Source organism: Oncorhynchus kisutch, linkage group LG10 (genome assembly GCF_002021735.2).
Source record: "Oncorhynchus kisutch isolate 150728-3 linkage group LG10, Okis_V2, whole genome shotgun sequence".
Taxonomy (NCBI): Eukaryota; Metazoa; Chordata; class Actinopteri; order Salmoniformes; family Salmonidae; genus Oncorhynchus; species Oncorhynchus kisutch.
Window position 1 is genome coordinate 15,599,514 of NC_034183.2, and position 22,293 is coordinate 15,621,806.

Below are 22,293 nucleotides of genomic sequence, written 5' to 3' on the forward strand. Positions count from 1 at the left end.
ATTAAACAAAATATAGTTCTGACAAAATGTTTTGTAACTGTAATATAACCAAAAAGCCAGTAGTTTCACAGGAACATCCAAATGAGCAAATCCGTGAAGAAAGGCATTGCTTCATAGACCGTAGACATTAGTGGAGGATCACCTTCAAACAGTGGAGTGATCTTCCTCCAACAGGTGACACCTCCCTCGCTGGTGTACTGTCCTAGAGCTGTCTCCAGGAAGAATACTGGGATCCCACACGTGAAGAGGAAGATCAGGTAGGGGATGAAGAAAGCACCTGTTGGGAGGAGAAGGGGAGAGGAGAGAAGTTATCAAGGTGTCGACTCGAGCACTAGAACACCATTTTGATATGAGGTCAGATGACATATGCAATCAACAAGGATGATGCTTTTTGAGGCAACATTTCAAGGTTGGATGTCCTAAAGGTACTCTAAAATGCTATGCCTTGATTTGGCCAGTTTTAAAGTCAGCATCCCACGTTTCCACAGATCTTGCAGCACAACTTCCGTTACAATTAATGGTGAACGGAAGACCCCCATTTGGAGAACATTCTCCAGAAGAATGAGGAGTAACTTTGTGAACTGTGTGTATTAAGTTGATTTATTTTCCAAATGATTTGACAATGTTGATCAAATTACTGTCATTTGTATAATAATGTAAATCATTTGGACAATGGCGAGCTTGCTGTTACAATGCTATTACGATAACATTTTACCAAGATATGAGAAATGGGGGTTAGACATAATACATCAATTATTGTTTTCTGATAAAATGATACATTATCTTCACCCTAAAGTTCTACAGATATAAAAACAATGAAGTTTAAGAAACCCAGAACTACCTTTAAAAGACATCAACCCTGTCATTCTGAAAAGCTGGTTTTAATTGGTACCTCCATAATATTGTGGGATATAATACATTCCAAACAGGAGTGTGTTGTTTGCTACTGTTGTACTGCATGATTAATATGTTTTATGTGTCTGGGCTTGGCAGGCGGCACAGAAGCCCTTCATAACTGTTTCTAGCATTAAAACACAATGCACTCAAAGGCTCCAGTGCCATTTAAGTTCATAACAACAGGCTTTGGGTCAGTTAAAGGTAATATAGTAGGTAAACTTACATTTCTTTAATGATATGGATATGACATCAGTCACAGCTGTCCTGATCAATAGTACTGAAGGACAATTATGAACCGATATGAACAAAAGGATGTGACATGTTGTCATTGAGCACTGTGATGGTATCCCTTCCCTGCACTCAAATTACCTAGTGGCCTCATGGGTGGAATGATATTAATATTTTTCATAATTACATTATTAAAAAATATATATTTTTTAAACGGCCAAAAATCTGGTCTTACTATGTGAAACGGTTTTGTTATATTTCAGTCTTCAGTGATTTATATAAAGTGTCATATTAGGATGCAAACTCAACATCGAATACATTTCAACTCTATATCTGACATGGTACATGTGTCTTCTTTTCTTTTAGCCCATAACCATGTGTGTGAGGTGTATATACTTTTGTTTCAAAATATATGTGTTTAAGACTACCAAGAAACACTCTGAGTGACCTAGATTTAGCCCAATGCAGTAAAAGGTTAACACCTACCGCCTCCGTTCTTGTAGCACAGGTAAGGGAAGCGCCACACATTTCCCAGTCCTATGATCTCCCCGGCGACAGACAGGACAAACTCCACCTTGTTTCCCCACTGACCCCTTTCCTTCATCTTCTCATCGCTCTGTGGCACAATGTCCAGGGGCCGACTGTGGTCATTGGAGGGGTCCATCTTGGGCAGGCTCTCCATGTCGCCTGAAGAAGCAACACATTAGAGTGAGTGGAGGAGAGGTGAGACACTAGGAGCGAGAGTAACACTACCTTACATAATTATATAGGCTAACCCCACAGCCTACAGTCTTGTATTTACTGTGTGGTGGTATAGAGCAGGGAAGGGGTTTCTCCTGTAGTATCTGTATACCTTTATCACACCACTCCCAGATCAACTGGCTCATCTTAAAGCAAACACTGCTTTACAGTCCCTAGGGACTATCTCCTGGAAATGAACAATGGGAGGAGTGCAAGCCTCGAGGACATGGGGGTTATAGGGGCCCTTCAGTTGTGCATATATCCCCTTTGAGTGTTTGGAACAAAGGTCAAGTAGCAAGAGGTGTGAGAGAAGGAAGAATTTCAAGACATTCTGTAGTTCTCACACACAATTTACCGCAAGCAAGAAAGAGTCAAACATTGACAAAACATTAATAACACCTACTCTTTAAATGACATTGACTGACCAGGTGAATCCAGGTGAAAGCTATGATCCCTTATTGATGTCACTTGTTAAATCCACTTCAATCAGTGTAGATGAAGGGGAGGAGACAAGTTAAAGAATCATTTTTAAGCCTTGAGACAGAATATTGAGACATGGATTGTGTATGTTTGCCATTCAGAGGGTTAATGGGCAAGACAAAAGATGTAAGTGTCTGAACGGGATATGGAAGTAGGTGCAAGGTGCACTGGTTTGAGTGTGTCAAGAACTGCAACGCTGTTGGGTTTTTCACACTCAACAGTTTCCTGTGTGTATCAAGAATGGTCCAACATCCAAAGAACATGCAGCCAACTTGACACAACTGTGGGAAGCATTGGAGTCAACATGGGCCAGCATCCCTGTGCAACTCAATATTAGGAAGGTGTTCTTAATGTTTTGTACACTCTGTCCCTCCCTGTCTAGAAGGGGTCCAGTCACTGAAAATTGGGTCTTACGTGACGGCTTCTTTGAGCTTCACAACTCATGGCCGGACGGTGTTTAGGTCCAGTGATGCTGAAAGAGGAAACAGACAGCTCACTGACCGTGCTCACTCCTGTCATATCTCATTAACAAGGCCTCTCATCACCCTCCCCTCCCTCTCCCTCTCTGTTTCTTTCTCTTTCACTCCCTCTCTCCCTTTCTCTCTTCTTCCCTCTCGCTCTCTCTCTCCCTCACTCTATCTCTCTCTGACCCCCCTGTCTCCCTCTCTCAACTTGGTTAGTCCAGTAGCCCCTCCTGTCACAGATCAAACAAAACAAATTAATGTTCGGCCTGCGGGAGAGGACTGTTCCAAGAGTCCTCCCCCCCTTAACCCAAAACACCAGGGCCATTCTGACCTGGCTCTCCTGGGTCTAATAAGATGGCTGTTTTCTCGGCAGAGAGACTTGAATTTAGGTCTGCAACAATAGGAGAGATGGCAACCCCGCTGTGCCATAAGCTTGGGAATGTGCTCTTAGCTCAGCCTATCACTGGCAGAGCAGGGCAGGGTGGATGGGGTGGAGGGGAGAGATGAGCCAACATCTTCTGAGCCTGGGCCAAATTGTGGCCAGCGGTAAAAATAGAGCCCCTTGTTTTCAGAAGGTATTTGGTGGGAATGAAGGCTTGGCATCATAAAGGACTGGAGCCTCTTATTGGCAAGGGGCTTCTTTGTGCTGCTGGGATGGCATAGAGAGGAGATCTCCAGGCTGCCAGGGAGCCTGATCACACTTTACCTTGGTTTTTCACAGGCTCAGTATGGGCCACGGGAGCAGCGTGACCCACAAGCCAAATTCCTCCACACTGAGACCTCTCCAGACTCCAGTCCAGGGACGCAGGCCCCAATGATTTTTTTTACTAGGTGAGAATAAATATTTGCCTCATTTCTAGTAACAGGACAGCTGCTTTGCAGATAGGTGTTTATACAGAAGCTAGGGGGCTGTCTGAAATGAAGGCCAAGACTGAGGAGAACTGAGCATGCCAAGCCTCAAGCCAAGCATTCCCCTCTCTCATAAAGCCTCACGCAAAGCCACTGGGCCAGCATTCACCTCTCTCATAAAGTCTCAAGCCAAGTCACTGGGCCAGCATTCACCTCTCTCATAAAAGACTGCACTTCAACAGACTCACTGACTGACTACAGTGGGTAGCCTACTGGATATCACTCTCTCTGTCATTCTACTGGATATTACTCTCTCTGTCATTCTACTGGATATCACTCTTTCTGTCAGCCTACTGGATATCACTCTCTCTGTCAGCCTACTGGATATCACTCTTTCTGTCAGCCTACTGGATATCACTCTTTCTGTCAGCCTACTGGGTATCACTCTTTCTGTCAGCCTACTGGATATCACTTTTTCTGTCAGCCTATGGGTATCACTCTTTCTGTCAGCCTACTGGATTTCACTCTCTCTGTCATTCTACTGGATATCACTCTTTCTGTCAGCCTACTGGATTTCACTCTCTATGTCAGCCTACTGGATATCACTCTTTCTGTCAGCCTTCTGGATATCACTCTTTCTGTCAGCCTTCTGGATATCACTCTTTCTGTCAGCCTTCTGGATATCACTCTTTCTGTCAGCCTACTGGATATCACTCTGTCAGCCTACTGGATATCACTCTTTCTGTCAGCCTACTGGATATCACTCTTTCTGTCAGCCTACTGGATATCACTCTGTCAGCCTACTGGATATCACTCTTTCAGCCTTCTGGATATCACTCTTTCTGTCAGCCTACTGGATATCACTCTGTCAGCCTTCTGGATATCACTCTTTCCGTCAGCCTACTGGATATCACTCTTTCTGTCAGCCTACTGGATATCACTCTGTCAGCCTACTGGATATCACTCTTTCAGCCTACTGGATATCACTCTTTCTGTCAGCCTACTGGATATCACTCTTTCTGTCAGCCTACTGGATATCACTCTCTCTGTCAGCCTACTGGGTATCACTCTTTCTGTCAGCCTACTGGATATCACTCTTTCTGTCAGCCTACTGGATATCACTCTGTCAGCCTTCTGGATATTAATCTCTCTGTCAGCCTACTGGATATCACTCTTTCTGTCAGCCTACTGGATATCACTCTGTCAGCCTTCTGGATATTAATCTCTCTGTCAGCCTACTGGGTATCACTCTTTCTGTCAGCCTACTGGATATCCCTCTTTCTGTCAGCCTACTGGATATCACTCTTTCTGTCAGCCTACTGGATATCACTCTTTCTGTCAGCCTACTGGGTATCACTCTTTCTGTCAGCCTACTGGATATCACCCTTTCTGTCAGCCTACTGGATATCACTCTTTCTGTCAGCCTACTGGATATCACTCTTTCTGTCAGCCTACTGGATATCACTCTTACTGGCAGCCTTCTGGGTATCACTCTTTCTACTCTTTCTGTCTAACTACTAGATATCACTCTTTCTGTCAGCCTAATGGATATCACTCTTTCTGTCTGAATACTGGATATCACTATTTCTGACTACCAGTGGTGGAAAAAGTACCCAGTTGTCATACTTGAGTAAAAGTAAAGATACCTTAATAGAAAATGACTCAAGTAAAAGTGAATGTCCCCCAGTAAAATACTACTTGAGCAAAAGTTTCGGTATTTGGTTTTAAACCAATTTCAGTGTCAAAAGTAAATTTAATTGATAAAGTATACTTAAGCATCACAAGTAAAAGTATAAATACTTTCAAATTCCTTATATTAAGCAAACCAGACGGCAGAATTTTCTTGTTTTAAAAATGTACAGATGGTCAGGGGATATCACAATTTCTACTCTTTTCCCAGAAAACCCAGGGGTTATTATTTGACTGTGCACATATATGTTTGTGTTCATGTTGTGTTCCTATGTGTGAGAATCTATGTGTGGGTTTGAATGCGTGTGTGTTCATGTCTGTTAAATCACGTGCTGTTCCTACTGCAGGTGTGGATTGATGGTGGACCTCAGATCTTTTTCACCTACACTGCCATCTTGGGAAATGTTCTCCATAAGATTTGCTTCATGACATTGTGAAATAATCATGGCTGTTGTGAATATAAGTGATTATGATTCTTGGCATCATACAAAGATAGTCAGAGGATTTAGACTGCAACTTCCAACCTGAATCACCATTATTTATAACAAACCTATTTTCATCCCAGTGTTTGCCTAGGGGGCACAGGTATGCACCAAAGCTCCGTACGATACGTTCCGTTGACACACAAAACAGAAAAGTATTTGAATTTTGGAACTAGATGTTCATAAACTTGTCTGAGGATGTTACAGTATGTCATCACACCCACCAGTGGTGAGATCCTGCTCTAGCTCGTATTAACATAATTTAACCCTAAATTGGTTTTAGGTGGTTTGAACCACCAACTGATATACATTGAGTGTACAAAACATTAGGAACACCTTCCTAATATTGAGTTGCACCCTCTTTTTCGCTCAGAACAGCCTCAATTCATCAGGGCATGAATTCTACAAGGTGTCGAAAGCATTCCACAAGGATGCTGGCCCATGTTGACTCCAATGCTTCCCACAATTGTATCAAGTTAGTTGGATGTTCTTTGGGTGGTGGACCATTCTTGACACACAAGGGAAACTGTCGAGCGTGAAAAACCCAACAGCTTTGCAGTTCTTGACACACTCAAACCTGTCCGCCTTGCACCTACAATCATTCCCCGTTCAGCAATCTGAAAGTGCTTCATTCTTCTAGTATGTTGGAATATGTCAGGTAACTGTGATCATGCTTTGCATTTTCCACTGTACTGACGTTGACAGTTAACGTTTGCATTAACCTGATGTTTGGAGACCTTACAGTGTCATCTGTCAGCGTGTCTAGAACTGATTGACTGAGTATTATTATGTTAGGACATCTCTTAATGCAGATGCACAGAGGCAATGCTATGACTGCATTAAAAACACTGTGTGTACAACACATTGGGAACAATCAGTGTAGATGAAGGGGAGGTGGCAGGTCAAAGAAGGATTTTTAAGCCTTGAGAATATTGAGACATGGATTGTGTATGTGTGCCATTCAGAGGGTGAATGGGCAAGACAAACGATTTAAGTGGTCAATCAGTTCTAGACACGCTGACAGATGACACTGTAAGGTCTCCAAACATCAGGTTAATGCAAACGTTAACTGTCAACGTCAGTACAGTGAAAAATGCAAAGCATGATCACAGTTACCTGACATATTCCAACATACTAGAAGAATGAAGCACTTTCAGATTGCCTGGCAGGTGTATTCGATTTGATGCAACCCATTACCAAACACGTTACGAAATTATAAAAATGTTAGATAAATTAACATCTCTGATCAAATGATTCAACACATCTGTCTGAAATTATGTTTACATTAACACTGAGTGTGATACTGTACGTACATGTTTAAATTCTCCAATATCTGAGTCTCTTTGTTTGTCTGAGATAAGTCAAGTCAACACTTGGATCTGGGTGAAAACCCATCATACTGATTGTGGTCAGAATGTGCAAGGCACAAGGTCCTGGATGAGTTAAGGACACAACTGGGTGAAAACCCATCATACTGATTGTGGTCAGAATGTACAAGGCACAAGGTCCTGGATGAGTTAAGGACACAACTGGGTGAAAACCCATCATACTGATTGTGGTCAGAATGTACAAGGCACAAGGTCCTGGATGAGTTAAGGACACAACTGGGTGAAAACCCATCATACTGATTGTGGTCAGAATGTACAAGGCACAAGGTCCTGGATGAGTTAAGGACACAACTGGGTGAAAACCCATCATACTGATTGTGGTCAGAATGTACAAGGCACAAGGTCCTGGATGAGTTAAGGACACAACTGAGTGAAAACTCCCAGTGAAAATGTAAACAATGACATTGATTTCCACCACAGGATCAGATCTGCTGGGTTGCTACTGTAGGGCCACGTTTAACAAAACAAAAAAAGCTGAAAAAACAAGAATATTCTAGACCGGTCCCATTATCCAGACACCTGCATCAGCTAAGTATAGCCAACATAAAGTAGGAATGACTTCTCCTGTGGCTCTGGCTGCATCTATCATGGTAACACATGGATGATCTCACTGTATTCATGTTTAGAATTGATTCAGTAACTCTAGCAACAATATTGCATTAACATGGACTTACATACTACAGTAGTTTAGTAATTATTTTGTAATTGCATAATGGAGTTGAGGGGATGGTCCCACTTCAAACTAACTATAACTTATAAATGTTTTATATAGCACAAACGCCTACACAAGCATGGCATGGATCCATAACAAATCATCTAAAAGCTGGTGTCATACTATATAAATGGTGTATAAAATGTAACATAACAGCTCCTTATGTATGGTGCTATAACAGCTCCTTATGTACGGTGACATAACAGCTCCTTATGTACGGTGACATAACAGCTCCTTATGTACGGTGACATAACAGCTCCTTATAGAGGGTATCATAACAGATCCTTATGTAGGGTGACATAACATCTCCTTATGTAGGGTGACATAACATCTCCTTATGTAGGGTGACATAACATCTCCTTATGTAGGGTGACATAACAGCTCCTTATGTAGGGTGACATAACAGCTCCTCATGTAGGGTGCATAAACAAATGGAACATAACCCAAACCACTATACATTTAACTCTAAAGACAAAAGGGCAAGGCAAGTCATGCATGATTCTTATGTTATTCATTAGCCAAGGTTAACCAGGGCAGTTGGTATTGTTTCTAATGATACAGTAACACATTGCATTTAAATTGGTTTAGATGTTCAATGCATTTGTATCGATCCAACTGAATCTACACACGTTTGTTAAGCAACCTGTCAACAGAGTGATTATGGACCTCATCACCAAAGGTTGTCAACAACAGACGACTTGTCAACCTTACCTTCTTAAAGTATATCCATGACTTGTCAACCTTCTTAAAGTATATCCATGACTTGTCAACCTTCTTAAAGTATATCCATGACTTGTCAACCTTCTTAAAGTATATCCATGACTTGTCAACCTTCTTAAAGTATATCCATGACTTGCATGTCATAAAGACTGGATAAGATCCATGGACATTAGCTCCTCTCAATAGATCAACATCTAGACTATTCCTAACCTCAGTGACAGTTTTCATTATTACACAATCAAAAAAGTGCCAAATAATGGGTCCCCATATGTCTCAATAAGGAAGCATCGTCAGGCCAGATGGGATATCTTCATAAAGACAAACCAAGCATGGCGCAGAGCCAACATCTAGGATTCAACAATACTCACTGAATATTCATCAAACTTAACCATTCAACAAAAAGTTATTTTTAGAAGAGTGCAAACTCATGCCAACCTAAAATGAAGCAGGAAATATGCCACTGTAATTGTGTATGATGATTTCACCAGTACAGATGCATGGAAAAGTAAGCATATTTTTTTCACCCAGTGCGTACTCACCTTTCATAGTGATGTAAAGACAGCCTTATGGTTTGAATGGTTAGCCAGATATTGGCCTGTTGGTGTCCAGGTTGCACTATATAATGTGCATGGAGGGGCGGGGATCTCTGTAACTCCAAACTTTAGTTCAGCCTTCAATGAGCTTCTCGTCAACTTTTCTCTGCACCCTCTTCTAGCCCCCCTTCCTCTAGTTCCATTCAGAAACTCCCACACACATCCCCCCCTCTTCCACCCCCCACACACACACACACACACACTCAATGCAGCACACTAGAGGTCTGTGCCTTCTCTGTGTGGTTGGTCGATTGCATAACCTTGGAAACACACATTCTCCCAGGGTCTCTCTCTCGGTCTATAGTGGGAGGGGGAGGTGGGACTGGGTTCAATATTGTGTTCAGCCTTATAGATCTCCCTAAATACATTAGAGACTGACACACACAGGCATGCAGGCACACACACACACACCGTCGCACCCCAAAGAGCCCCATCCAACCCCATCATATATTCCTCCAGTCAAGTGAGATTTCTAAGCTGTCTGCACTGACTGATTATAATTAAAACATCACTCCTGCTTAGTGAAGCCCCTGCTCCCAAACACATCCCCGATTCATCCCCCGGAAAATAGACCGGATCCCTTCCTCACAGGCCCAGCACCCCATTCACAACATTTTCCCACCGCTAGAGTGGCCCAGTTCAGGGCATTTGTTTGAAGGTTGTGGGCCTTAACAATCCAGAGGCCTTTTCTGGGGTTGACGTGTTCTGGCATTTTCTGCCTTGCAGGTTCTTTTGGGGTGAGGGCATTTTGTTTCTCCCTCCCTCCATTTTCTTTTTCAAATTGTATTAGTATTCTAGTCAAAGACAGAAGTTTGCTTTCCCTCAACCTGCAGTTGTTTGACTTAGTTGTACTTGTATTCAGGGTTTTGGAGCGACCGTAAATTAGAGATACAGCTTGGCTTTGCCAGATAACTATCTAGCTTTCCAGGAATTAACCCCATGTGAAATCAACAAATGACCTATCTGCATAATAGATTTGACTACATTTATAATCTACATCTTTAATTATGCTAACGATTACTCCCAGTGCTTTACATTGTATGGGGGGGGGGGGGGTAGCTCAACCCTTCCACCACCAAACTGCATCTAGTTCATACTGTAGGCATAGAGGTCCTGTGCATTGTAAATGATTTGCAACAGATCCTCAGTGGAGATAATGACCAGTAGACAGCCCTATAGAGCTTTACAGAAGACAGCATTGACCTTTAACTAACATAACCAATACTGTTGTCAATGAAATTGTGTTACCCAACACCACATTTTTCTGCCAAATGGATGGGATGGCGTTTCATCAGTAATTGTAACCTTTGGCAGAGTTATCCTAAAGCATGCTCCTTGTAGTAGCTTGACATTGGATCGTTCCTCTTATCATTAAACTGTATGCTGTGTCACCATGACTCCCTATACAAGGACCTAATAATCTAAACAGGATACATCTACAGGTACAATTGAGAGCATTGTCGGTTGGACAAGGTGGTTTCATGTCCTACGCTTACCCGCCTTCAAACCATAGGTATGCCCAGATCTATCAAATATAGAATGACCATGATATCAACATAATCCATCCACTTCCTCAAGTGCACATGATCAGGTCGTATAATATGTTTTGAAGGTCGACTTACACATGATAAAGGGACTCAAGACAGTGTCAGGCCTAGATTTGCAAAATCAAAGCAAAAACAACTGCTTCAGGTCATCATAGTTCAGTCCTGTTTACAAGGAAAGCTTCATTAATTGCCCACACATTCCATTCTTTAAAAAATGGCCCAAGTCCTTGTCCAAAATAATTGCCACACTTGATGATTTCCACCGGTCTAAAACAACATAAAGAGTAAAAAACGGTCCAACAACAATGAATTGTATTTCCCTTCATCCTCCCCCATTTTAGTTAGTTTCCTGCTGTTCTTCACTGTACTGCCACAGGTCGCTGATTGGAGTCTCAAAATTACACCGTATTCCCTATGCAGTGCACTACTTTTGACGAGGGCACACAGGGCTCTGGTCAAAAGTGGTGCACTATATAGAGAATAGGGTGCTATTTGGTACTAGGGAATAGGGTGCTATTTGGCACTATATAGGGAATAGGGTGCTATTTGGGACTCTGTGTCTGTCCGCCAGGCTGAAGACGCTGCCCTGTCTTTCCTTGTTACAATCAGCCTGTCCTGTTCATAACAACCATGCTGTTCATTAGGAGGTTTAAGCATGCGGCTCCAGGTCTCCTGTCGTGAAGGAAGGCAGTTTAGGCCTGATCTGTAGTCTGACTGTGAGACACAGTTGGAAGGTTTGCTCAGAAGGATTCCCATAGAGCCCTGCTTTATCTTAATTTAACTAGTTTGTTGCACCAAGAGGTCATGATTATGCATATATAGTGAATCTTTGCTAATCTTTTCCCCCAGTTTGATTTAGTGCCTGGTCTTGCCCAATAGGTTCCAATGGATTGTTGGCATAGTAGAGGGAAACAGAGTCTTATCTTTCAGTGATGGGGTCATAATATTTTTTAGCTTTAACCATTGAAAAGATCCACATTTGAAGGAAGAAAACAAAAACTGCGCTCTGTTTATAACAACCATGTCTAGCGGAGGTTACTGACCTAACCCCAGTTCTATGAACGAAGCGCGCATTTTCTCTCGCAACCCCATTTTCAAACCAGGCGACCCCACATCCCTAGTTTGGGAAACCCTGCCCGACAAGGTCTGCAGCCTGCTGGTTCTCTGTTCTACGTGATAGTTAATTGCACCCAGTCTAAATCAGTCCCTAATTAGAGGGGAACAATGAAAGAATGCAGAGGAACTGGCTTTGAGGTCAAGAGTTGAGTTTGAGGGTTCTATAGCTTAGTCAGAGTGTCAGTTACACATTGATTGGTAACGGTTAAGCTAGTGGTTATGTAGCCTGCCCTGAGTGCCAGTCTCTTTCTGCTTTCTTGCCAACTCCTTGTCACTCATTGTTACATGTTTAGCATGACAATTCCATAAGAAGTTGTCAAGAGAGCAGAAGCAGACCAGCACTCAGACGAGTGGTTATAGTCATTAAACATATATTTTTCTGTTGTGAAACCAAGTGGTTTTGGGTTGTATAAGCTCGGGAGATCAGGCGGCTTGCGAGGCTAGGCAGTAGTCCTCTCACAGGTGCTTCCAGTGTTTAGAATAAAGTGTGCGTGGTGTGGGTGGCAGCTGTTTTGTACACAAAGACACTGCGTAAACATTGCTATGGTAGATTTGATTGAATCCGACCCAAATCCCTTTGATCAATCAAGTGAGAAAGAACTGACATTCACCTCATCTCACCTACAACAAAATCAGACATAACAGACTATTATAACAACAGACATAATAGACTATTATAACAACAGACATAACAGACTATCATAACAACAGACATAACAGACTATCATAACAACAGACATAACAGACTATCATAACAACAGACATAACAGACTATCATAACAACAGACATAACAGACTATCATAACAACAGACATAACCGACTATCATAACAACCGACATAACAGACTAGCATAACAACAGACATAACAGACTATCATAACAACAGACATAACAGACTATCATAACAACAGACATAACAGACTATTAAAACAACAGACATAACAGACTATCATAACAACAGACATAACAGACTATCATAACAACAGACATAACAGACTATCATAACAATAGACATAACAGACTATTATAACAACAGACATAACAGACTATCATAACAACAGACATAACAGACTATCATAACAACAGACATAACAGACTGTCATAACAACAGACATAACAGACTATTATAACAACAGACATAACAGACTATCATAACAACAGAGATAACAGACTATCATAACAACAGACATAACAGACTATTATAACAACAGACATAACAGACTATCATAACAACAGACGTAACAGACTATCATAACAACAGACATAACAGACTAATATAACAACAGACATAACAGACTATTATAACAACAGACATAACAGACTATTATAACAACAGACATAACATACTATTATAACAACAGACATAACAGACTATCATAACAGACATAACAGACTATCATAACAATAGACATAACAGACTATCGTAACAACAGACATAACAGACTATCATAACAACAGACATAACAGACTATCATAACAACCGACATAACAGACTATCATAGCAACAGACATAACAGACTATCATAACAACAGACATAACAGACTATTATAACAACAGACATAACAGACTATTATAACAACAGACATAACAGACTATCATAACAACAGACATAACAGACTATTATAACAACAGACATAACAGACTATCATAACAATAGACATAACAGACTATTATAACAATAGACATAACAGACTATTATAACAACAGACATAACAGACTATTATAACAACAGACATAACAGACTATCATAACAATAGACATAACAGACTATTATAACAACAGACATAACAGACTATTATAACAACAGACATAACAGACTATTATAACAATAGACATAACAGACTATTATAACAATAGACATAACAGACTATTATAACAACAGACATAACAGACTATTATAACAACAGACATAACCGACTATCATAACAACAGACATAACCGACTATCATAACAACAGACATAACCGACTATCATAACAACAGACATAACAGACTATCATAACAATAGACATAGCAGACTATTATAACAACAGACATAACAGACTATCATAACAACAGACATAACAGACGATCATAACTACAGACATAACAGACTATCATAACAATAGACATAACAGACTATTATAACAACAGACATAACCGACTATCATAACAACAGACATAACAGACTATCGTAACAATAGACATTACAGACTATCATAACAACAGACATAACAGACAATCATAACAATAGACATAACAGACTATTATAACAACAGACATAACCGACTATCATAACAACAGACATAACAGACGATCATAACAATAGACATAACAGACTATCATAACAACAGACATAACAGACTATCATAACAACAGACATAACAGACTATCATAACAATAGACATAACAGACTATTATAACAACAGACTATCATAACAACAGACTATCATAACAATAGACATAACAGACTATCATAACAATAGACATAACAGACTATTATAACAACAGACATAACCGACTATCATAACAACAGACATAACAGACTATTATAACAACAGACATAACAGACTATCATAACAACAGACATAATAGACTATCATAACAATAGACATAACAGACTATCATAACGACGGACATAACAAATCAAATCAAATCAAATGTATTTGTCACATACACATGGTTAGCAGATGTTAATGCGAGTGTAGCGAAATGCTTGTGCTTCTAGTTCCGACAATGCAGTAATAACGAACAAGTAATCTAACTAACAATTCCAAAAAAAAAACTACTGTCTTATACACAGTGTAAGGGGATAAAGAATATGTACATAAGGATATATGAATGAGTGATGGTACAGAGCAGCATAGGCAAGATACAGTAGATGATATCGAGTACAGTATATACATATGAGATGAGTATGTAAACCAAGTGGCATAGTTAAAGTGGCTAGTGATACATGTATTACATAAGGATGCAGTCGATGATATAGAGTACAGTATCTACGTATGCATATGAGATGAATAATGTAGGGTAAGTAACATTATATAAGGTAGCATTGTTTAAAGTGGCTAGTGATATATTTACATAATTTCCCATCAATTCCCATGATTAAAGTGGCTGGAGTAGAGTCAGTGTCATTGACAGTATGTTGGCAGTAGCCACTCAATGTTAGTGGTGGCTGTTTAACAGTCTGATGGCCTTGAGATAGAAGCTGTTTTTCAGTCTCTCGGTCCCAGCTTTGATGCACCTGTACTGACCTCGCCTTCTGGATGACAGCGGGGTGAACAGGCAGTGGCTCGGGTGGTTGATGTCCTTGATGATCTTTATGGCCTTCCTGTAGCATCGGGTGGTGTAGGTGTCCTGGAGGGCAGGTAGTTTGCCCCCGGTGATGCGTTGTGCAGACCTCACTACCCTCTGGAGAGCCTTACGGTTGAGGGCGGTGCAGTTGCCATACCAGGCGGTGATACAGCCCGCCAGGATGCTCTCGATTGTGCATCTGTAGAAGTTTGTGAGTGCTTTTGGTGACAAGCCAAATTTCTTCAGCCTCCTGAGGTTGAAGAGGCGCTGCTGCGCCTTCCTCACGATGCTGTCTGTGTGAGTGGACCAATTCAGTTTGTCTGTGATGTGTATGCCGAGGAACTTAAAACTTGCTACCCTCTCCACTACTGTTCCATCGATGTGGATGGGGGGGTGTTCCCTCTGCTGTTTCCTGAAGTCCACAATCATCTCCTTAGTTTTGTTGACGTTGAGTGTGAGGTTATTTTCCTGACACCACACTCCGAGGGCCCTCACCTCCTCCCTCTAGGCCGTCTCCTCATTGTTGGTAATCAAGCCTACCACTGTTGTGTCGTCCGCAAACTTGATGATTGAGTTGGAGGCGTGCGTGGCCACGCAGTCGTGGGTGAACAGGGAGTACAGGAGAGGGCTCAGAACGCACCCTTGTGGGGCCCCAGTGTTGAGGATCAGCGGGGAGGAGATGTTGTTGCCTACCCTCACCACCTGGGGGCCGCCCGTCAGGAAGTCCAGTACCCAGTTGCACAGGGCGGGGTCGAGACCCAGGGTCTCGAGCTTGATGACGAGCTTGGAGGGTACTATGGTGTTGAAGAGACTATCATAACAATAGACATAACAGACTATTATAACAACAGACATAACAGACTATCATAACAACAGACATAACAGACTATCATAACAACAGACATAACAGACTATCATAACAATAGACATAACAGACTATTATAACAATAGACATAACCGACTATCATAACAACAGACATAACAGACTATCATAACAACAGACATAACAGACTATCATAACAACAGACATAACAGACTATCATAACAACAGACATAAGAGACTATCATAACAACAGACATAACAGACTATCATAACAACTGACATAACAGACTATTATAACAACAGACATAACAGACTATCATAACAATAGACATAACAGACTATTATAACAATAGACATAACAGACTATTATAACAACAGACATAACAGACTATTATAACAACAGACATAACCGACTATCATAACAACAGACATAACAGACTATCATAACAATAGACATAACAGACTATTATAACAACAGACATAACAGACTATCATAACAACAGACATAACAGACGATCACAACAGACATAACAGACTATCATAACAATAGACATAACAGACTATTATAACAACAGACATAACATACTATCATAACAATAGACATAACAGACTATTATAACAACAGACATAACCGACTATCATAACAACAGACATAACAGACTATCATAACAATAGACATAACAGACTATCATAACAACAGACATAACAGACTATCATAACAACAGACATAACAGACTATCATAACAATAGACATAACAGACTATTATAACAACAGACATGACCGACTATCATAACAACAGACATAACAGACGATCATAACAATAGACATAACAGACTATCATAACAACAGACTATCATAATAGCAGACTATCATAACAACAGACATAACAGACTATCATAACAATAGACATAACAGACTATCATAACAACAGACATAACAGACTATCATAACAATAGACATAACAGACTATTATAACAACAGACATAACAGACTATCATAACAATAGAAATAACAGACTATTATAACAATAGATATAACAGACTATTATAACAATAGACATAACAGACTATTATAACAATAGATATAACAGACTATTATAACAATAGACATAACAGACTATTATAACAATAGACATAACAGACTATTATAACAATAGACATAACATACTATTATAACAATAGACATAACAGACTATTATGACAATAGACATAGTAGACTATCATAACAATAGACATAACAGACTATTATAACAATAGACATAACAGACTATCATAACAATAGACATAACAGACTATCATAACAATAGACATAACAGACTATTATAACAATAGACATAACAGAAGAACTATCAATACAGACATACACTGCTGTTCAAAAGTTTGGAGTCACTTAGAAATGTCCTTGTTTTGGAAAGAAAAGCAAATTTTTTATCCATTAAAATAACATTAAAAAACAGCAGATTTTTAAAGGAATATGTGCGTACATAGGCGTACAGAGGCCCAATAGCAGCAACCATCACTCCTGTGTTCCAATGGCACGTTGTGTTAGCTAATCCAAGTTTATCATTTTAAAAGGCTAATTGATCATTAGAAAACCCTTTTGCAATTATGTTAGCACAGCTGAAAACTGTTGTGCTGATTAAAGAAACAATAAAACTGGCCTTCTTTAGACCAGTTGAGTATTTGGAGCAACAGCATTTGTGGGTTTGATTACAGGCTCAAAATGGCCAGAAACAAACCTTTCTTCTGAAACTCGTCAGTCTATTCTTGTTCTGCGAAATTAAGGTTATTCCATGCGAGAAATTGACAAGAAACTGAGGATCTTGTACAACGCAAACTGGCTCTAACCAGAATAGGAGTGGGAGGCCCCGGTGCACAACTGAGCAAGAGAACAAGTACATTAGAGTGTCCAGTTTGAGTAACAGACGCCTCTCAAGTCCTAAACTGGCAGCTTCATGAAATAGTACCCGCAAAACACCAGTCTCAACGTCCACAGTGAAAAGGCGACTCCAGGATGCTGGCCTTCTAGGCAGAGTTGCAAAGAAAAAGCTATAGTTCAGAGTGGCCAGTAAAAATAAAAAATGAAGATGGGTAAAAGAGCACAGACACTGGACAGAGGAACTCTGCCTAGAAGGCCAGCATCTCAGAGTCACCTCTTCACTGTTGACATTGAGACTGGTGTTTTGCGGGTACTATTTAATGAAGCTGCCAGTTGAGGACTTGTGAGGCGTCTGTTTCTCAAACTAGACACTCTAATGTACTTGTCCTCTTGTTCAGTTGTACACTGGGGCCTCCCACTCCTCTTTCTATTCTGGTTAGAGCCAGTTTGCACTGTTCTGTGAAGGGAGTAGTAAACAGCGTTGTACGAGATCTTCAGTTTCTTAGCAATTTCTCGCATGAAATAGCCTTAATTTCTCACAACAAGAATAGACTGACGAGTTTCGGAATGAAAGTTTTTTGTTTCAGGCCATTTTGAGCCTGTAATCGAACCCACAATGCTGTTGTTCCAGATACTGCTTCTTTAATCAGCACAACAGTTTTCAGCTGTGCTAACATAATTGCAAAATGGTTTTCTAATGATCAATTAGCCTTATAAAATTATAAACTTGGATTAGCTAACACAACGTGCCATTGGAACATGGTTACTGATAATGGGCCTCTGTACGCCTATGTACATATTCCATTAAAAATCTGCCGTTTCCAGCTACAATAGTCATTTCCAACATTAACAATGCAAACAAAATTTCTGATCAATTCAATGTTATTTTAATGGACAAAAAATGTGCTTTTCTTTCAAAAACAAGGACATTTCTAAGTGACCCCAAACTTTTGAACGGTAGTGTAATAGAACAAACAGTTACAAACATTCAGATAGCATGACACTGCTCAGCATCAGCATCAACTGAGTCAACTTGAAAAACAAACAACCAACGTCATATAGGGCCATTTAAGGTACAGAGACTGTCAAATGTTTGCATTGACGTAATACCTGCATTGACTTACCCAACATGATAAGGCAGGATGGGGTAAAGATTCCAAAACTGTTTTGAGGGACAGTTCAACACCTATGATATTTGGCGAACCAGATTGTCAACTGAATTTATACTCCCACTGACGTCAGTGAATGATTAAGTGAAATACGATTTAAGTGGAAGATAAGATTCATACCTATCTATGTCAGGTTATGTTATGCTTACAATTGACTCTCTCACACTAAACCGGTCGTGCTGATACACTCCCATCTCCTTACAGAATTGCATGAATCTGTACAGCCAGATATCTACTGATATGTCAAGAGAGTGACACTACACCAGAGTTCTCACTCAGAAGTCAACTTGAAGTGCATTTATTGGTCTGCAACACAAACAGTAGGGGCTGTGATGTGGCCGGTTAACAATGTTATGAGACTAGTGTTATACTTAAGAATAGTGTTATACCTAAGACTAGTGTTATACCTAAGACTAGTATTATACCTAAGACTAGTGTTTTACCTAAGACTAGTGTTATACCTAAGACTAGTATTATACCTAAGACTAGTATTATACCTAATACTAGTATTATACCTAAGACTAGTATTATACCTAAGACTAGTATTATACCTAAGACTAGTGTTATACCTAAGACTATTATTATAACTAAAACTAGGGATACTTCTGCAGTCTCTGATTATTGTAATTATTTGCTAAATGTGTTAAATACAACTAAGGCACAGTTTTTAGTGGCAAAGTACAGAGTGATGGGATAATCAGCATGTCTAGTCATAGGTTTTCATTCATTGTCAAATAGAGCCCCCTGGTGGCCTTTTGTTACTGTCAAAATGACTGTATTAAAGCCCAAATATGCAGTTCAAACAATAACAAAGCAGACACCCCTCCACTGTTTTTGGTAAACAGCTGAGGGAAGGGGCCAGAGAAATGTAACCCCTCTCAAATTCATATGCAGTGCTATGTATGCAAGAACTGACCATCCATGATGATGAAAAAAATCTTACAAAATGTCAAACTTCAAAATCTAAAATCAAGAAAAATAACAGAAGCATCATCACTTAATGCGCACAAAATAATACCTAGCACTAATGCAGAAGTAGCAAAGCTTTTTGACGACATCATGAATGAATCAAAACAGTCCTTAGGCAAACACCCATAGAAATAAGAATGAATGCCTGAGGCAGTCATCGGGCTGTCTGTCGTACCAGTCACGGAATAATGCAACAAGCAACAATAACCGCCTAAACAACTGGGACACCCTCTTTTCACGCCACTTTGATACAAAGTGAATTTTGTAGCAGGTTAGGAGAGCATTGTCGTTAACCATAACCCTTTTCCCAACTGTCTCCTAACCTGCTACCTTAATTCCAATTGGAAATGCTAAATGATTGTGTTTTTGTAGTGATTGGTGCCAACTGGCTTATGAATGGGTTGCTTTTAACAATATGCCAATTACAGTCGCTGTCCTTTCAACTATTACGTCCAATTGCGAACATATTTTATCACTTTCAGCACACAAAGGAACTGGTGATCTAAAGTTTAAATGCAACAATGTTTCACAAATATTTTCTTCAAAGAGATAGCTAACAGCAAGAGAGCTGCAAAAATATTCTAAAAACAGTCTCACCCATCACCCCAAGTCAAAATGTGATTGGTTGATTTCCCTGTCACTCCAAAATTCTGCACTAATACAGTTGAATGTCAGATGCCTTCTGTCTAAATTATGAGGGCCTAGCCAATTACTGACTTAGCTAGCTAGATTTTTTTCCCCCATAGACCACCAAAGAAAAATCCTGATAGGATCTTTTTTTTCTATTCAGAGTTAACCCATAGAAATAAGAATGAATAGAACAGGCTTGGAACCTCTAACCCTGGCAATTTGACTGGTAAACTCATGGGTACACTCACAATGGCTTTCTAGTATTGTTATGCATAATTTCCATGGTAATGTAGAATGTTCATTCAAATGATGCCAACTGATGTGGCTTATGCAATGGAATGTATTTTTTTGCAATGTTATTTGAGTTGTTTCAACAAATCACAGCACAGATTGATGGGTACTCTGCCTACTTTTACTTCCTGCTTTTACTTCCTGCTTTTACTTCCTATGGGTACACTCGCAATGTCCGCCAGTCCACCCATTATGATAGCGTTCATTCTTATTTCTATGGTTAAATTTTCCCTTTCCAACACAAACTAAAGAGATGGAATCAGAATCTAATTTCAATTATAGATAATATTAAATAGAAATTTGAACAAAATACAAAAAATAATAAATTATTTTTGCACAGATTGCCACTTTAACTCAAAGAAATATAGACTACTAAAATATGGTTACACAAAAACAATGAAACATGTTCAGTGTTCAGGGACAGCAGATATAACTTGGCTGTCATCTAATTCTGGTGCAACGCATCACTTCCAAGACTCTGAAATGTATGTTTTGTTGTACATTGTCCCTGACAAATAAATGTAATAAATACAAAATCATATGAAAAATATAATAGGGGTAAAGGAATACATGGAATTCTATTGGCAGGCTAAATATTCATTGTGAAATGGGTATTCAGGATGGTCACTCCACCTGTGGGAAAAAACAACAACACACCTACTGTTTTGGCTTAAGAGTTTTTTTCCCTCATCAATCTACACCCAATAACCCATAATGACAAAGCAAAAACAGGTTTTTAGAAATGTTAGCAAATGTATATTTTTTTAAATGATGAAATATTACATTTACATAGGTATTCAGCCTCGAGGTTTGGGTATGACGCTACAAGCTTGGCACACCTGTATTTAGGGAGTTTCTCCCATTCTTCTCTGCAGATCCTCTCAAGCTCTGTCAGGTTGGATGGGGAGCGTCGCTGCACAGCTATTTTCAGGTCTCTCCAGAGATGTTAGAACAGGGTCAAGTCCGGGCTCTGGCTGGGCCACTCAAGGACATTCAGAGACTTGTCCCGAAGCCACTCCTGGGTTGTCTTGGCTGTGTGCTTAGGGTTGTGGTCGTGTTGGAAGGTGAACCTTTGCCCCAGTTTTCATCAAGGATTTCACTTTATTTTGCTCCGTTTTCCCTAGATCTTGACTAGTCTCGCAGTTCCTGCCGCTGCAAAACATCCCAACAACATGACGTTGCCACCATCATGCTTCACCGTAGGGATGGTGCCAGGATTCCTCTAGACATGACACAGTTTGGCATGGCGGCCAACTCTAAAAAGAGTTGTGGTGGTTCCAAACTTCTTCCATTTAAGAAGGATGACGGGCACTGTGTTCTTGGGGTCCGTCAATGCTGCAAAAATCCCCA

At 40.1% G+C, this 22,293-nt stretch overlaps 1 protein-coding gene across 1 annotated transcript in view; it reads right to left on the reverse strand.

The window, feature by feature from the left end:
• LOC109897816 (sodium- and chloride-dependent GABA transporter 2) overlaps window positions 1-9,325 on the reverse strand; it is a 43,315-nt gene extending 33,990 nt beyond the window's left edge. The window contains exons 1-3 of the mRNA XM_020492411.2: window positions 9,190-9,325; window positions 1,612-1,812; window positions 143-277 (exon numbers count right to left, since the gene is read on the reverse strand). Of these exons, the coding sequence (XP_020348000.1) occupies window positions 143-277; window positions 1,612-1,812; window positions 9,190-9,196 (343 nt within the window). The 5' untranslated portion in view covers window positions 9,197-9,325. The remainder of the gene's footprint in view (window positions 1-142; window positions 278-1,611; window positions 1,813-9,189) is intronic.
• Between the last annotated feature and the right edge of the window lie 12,968 nt (window positions 9,326-22,293).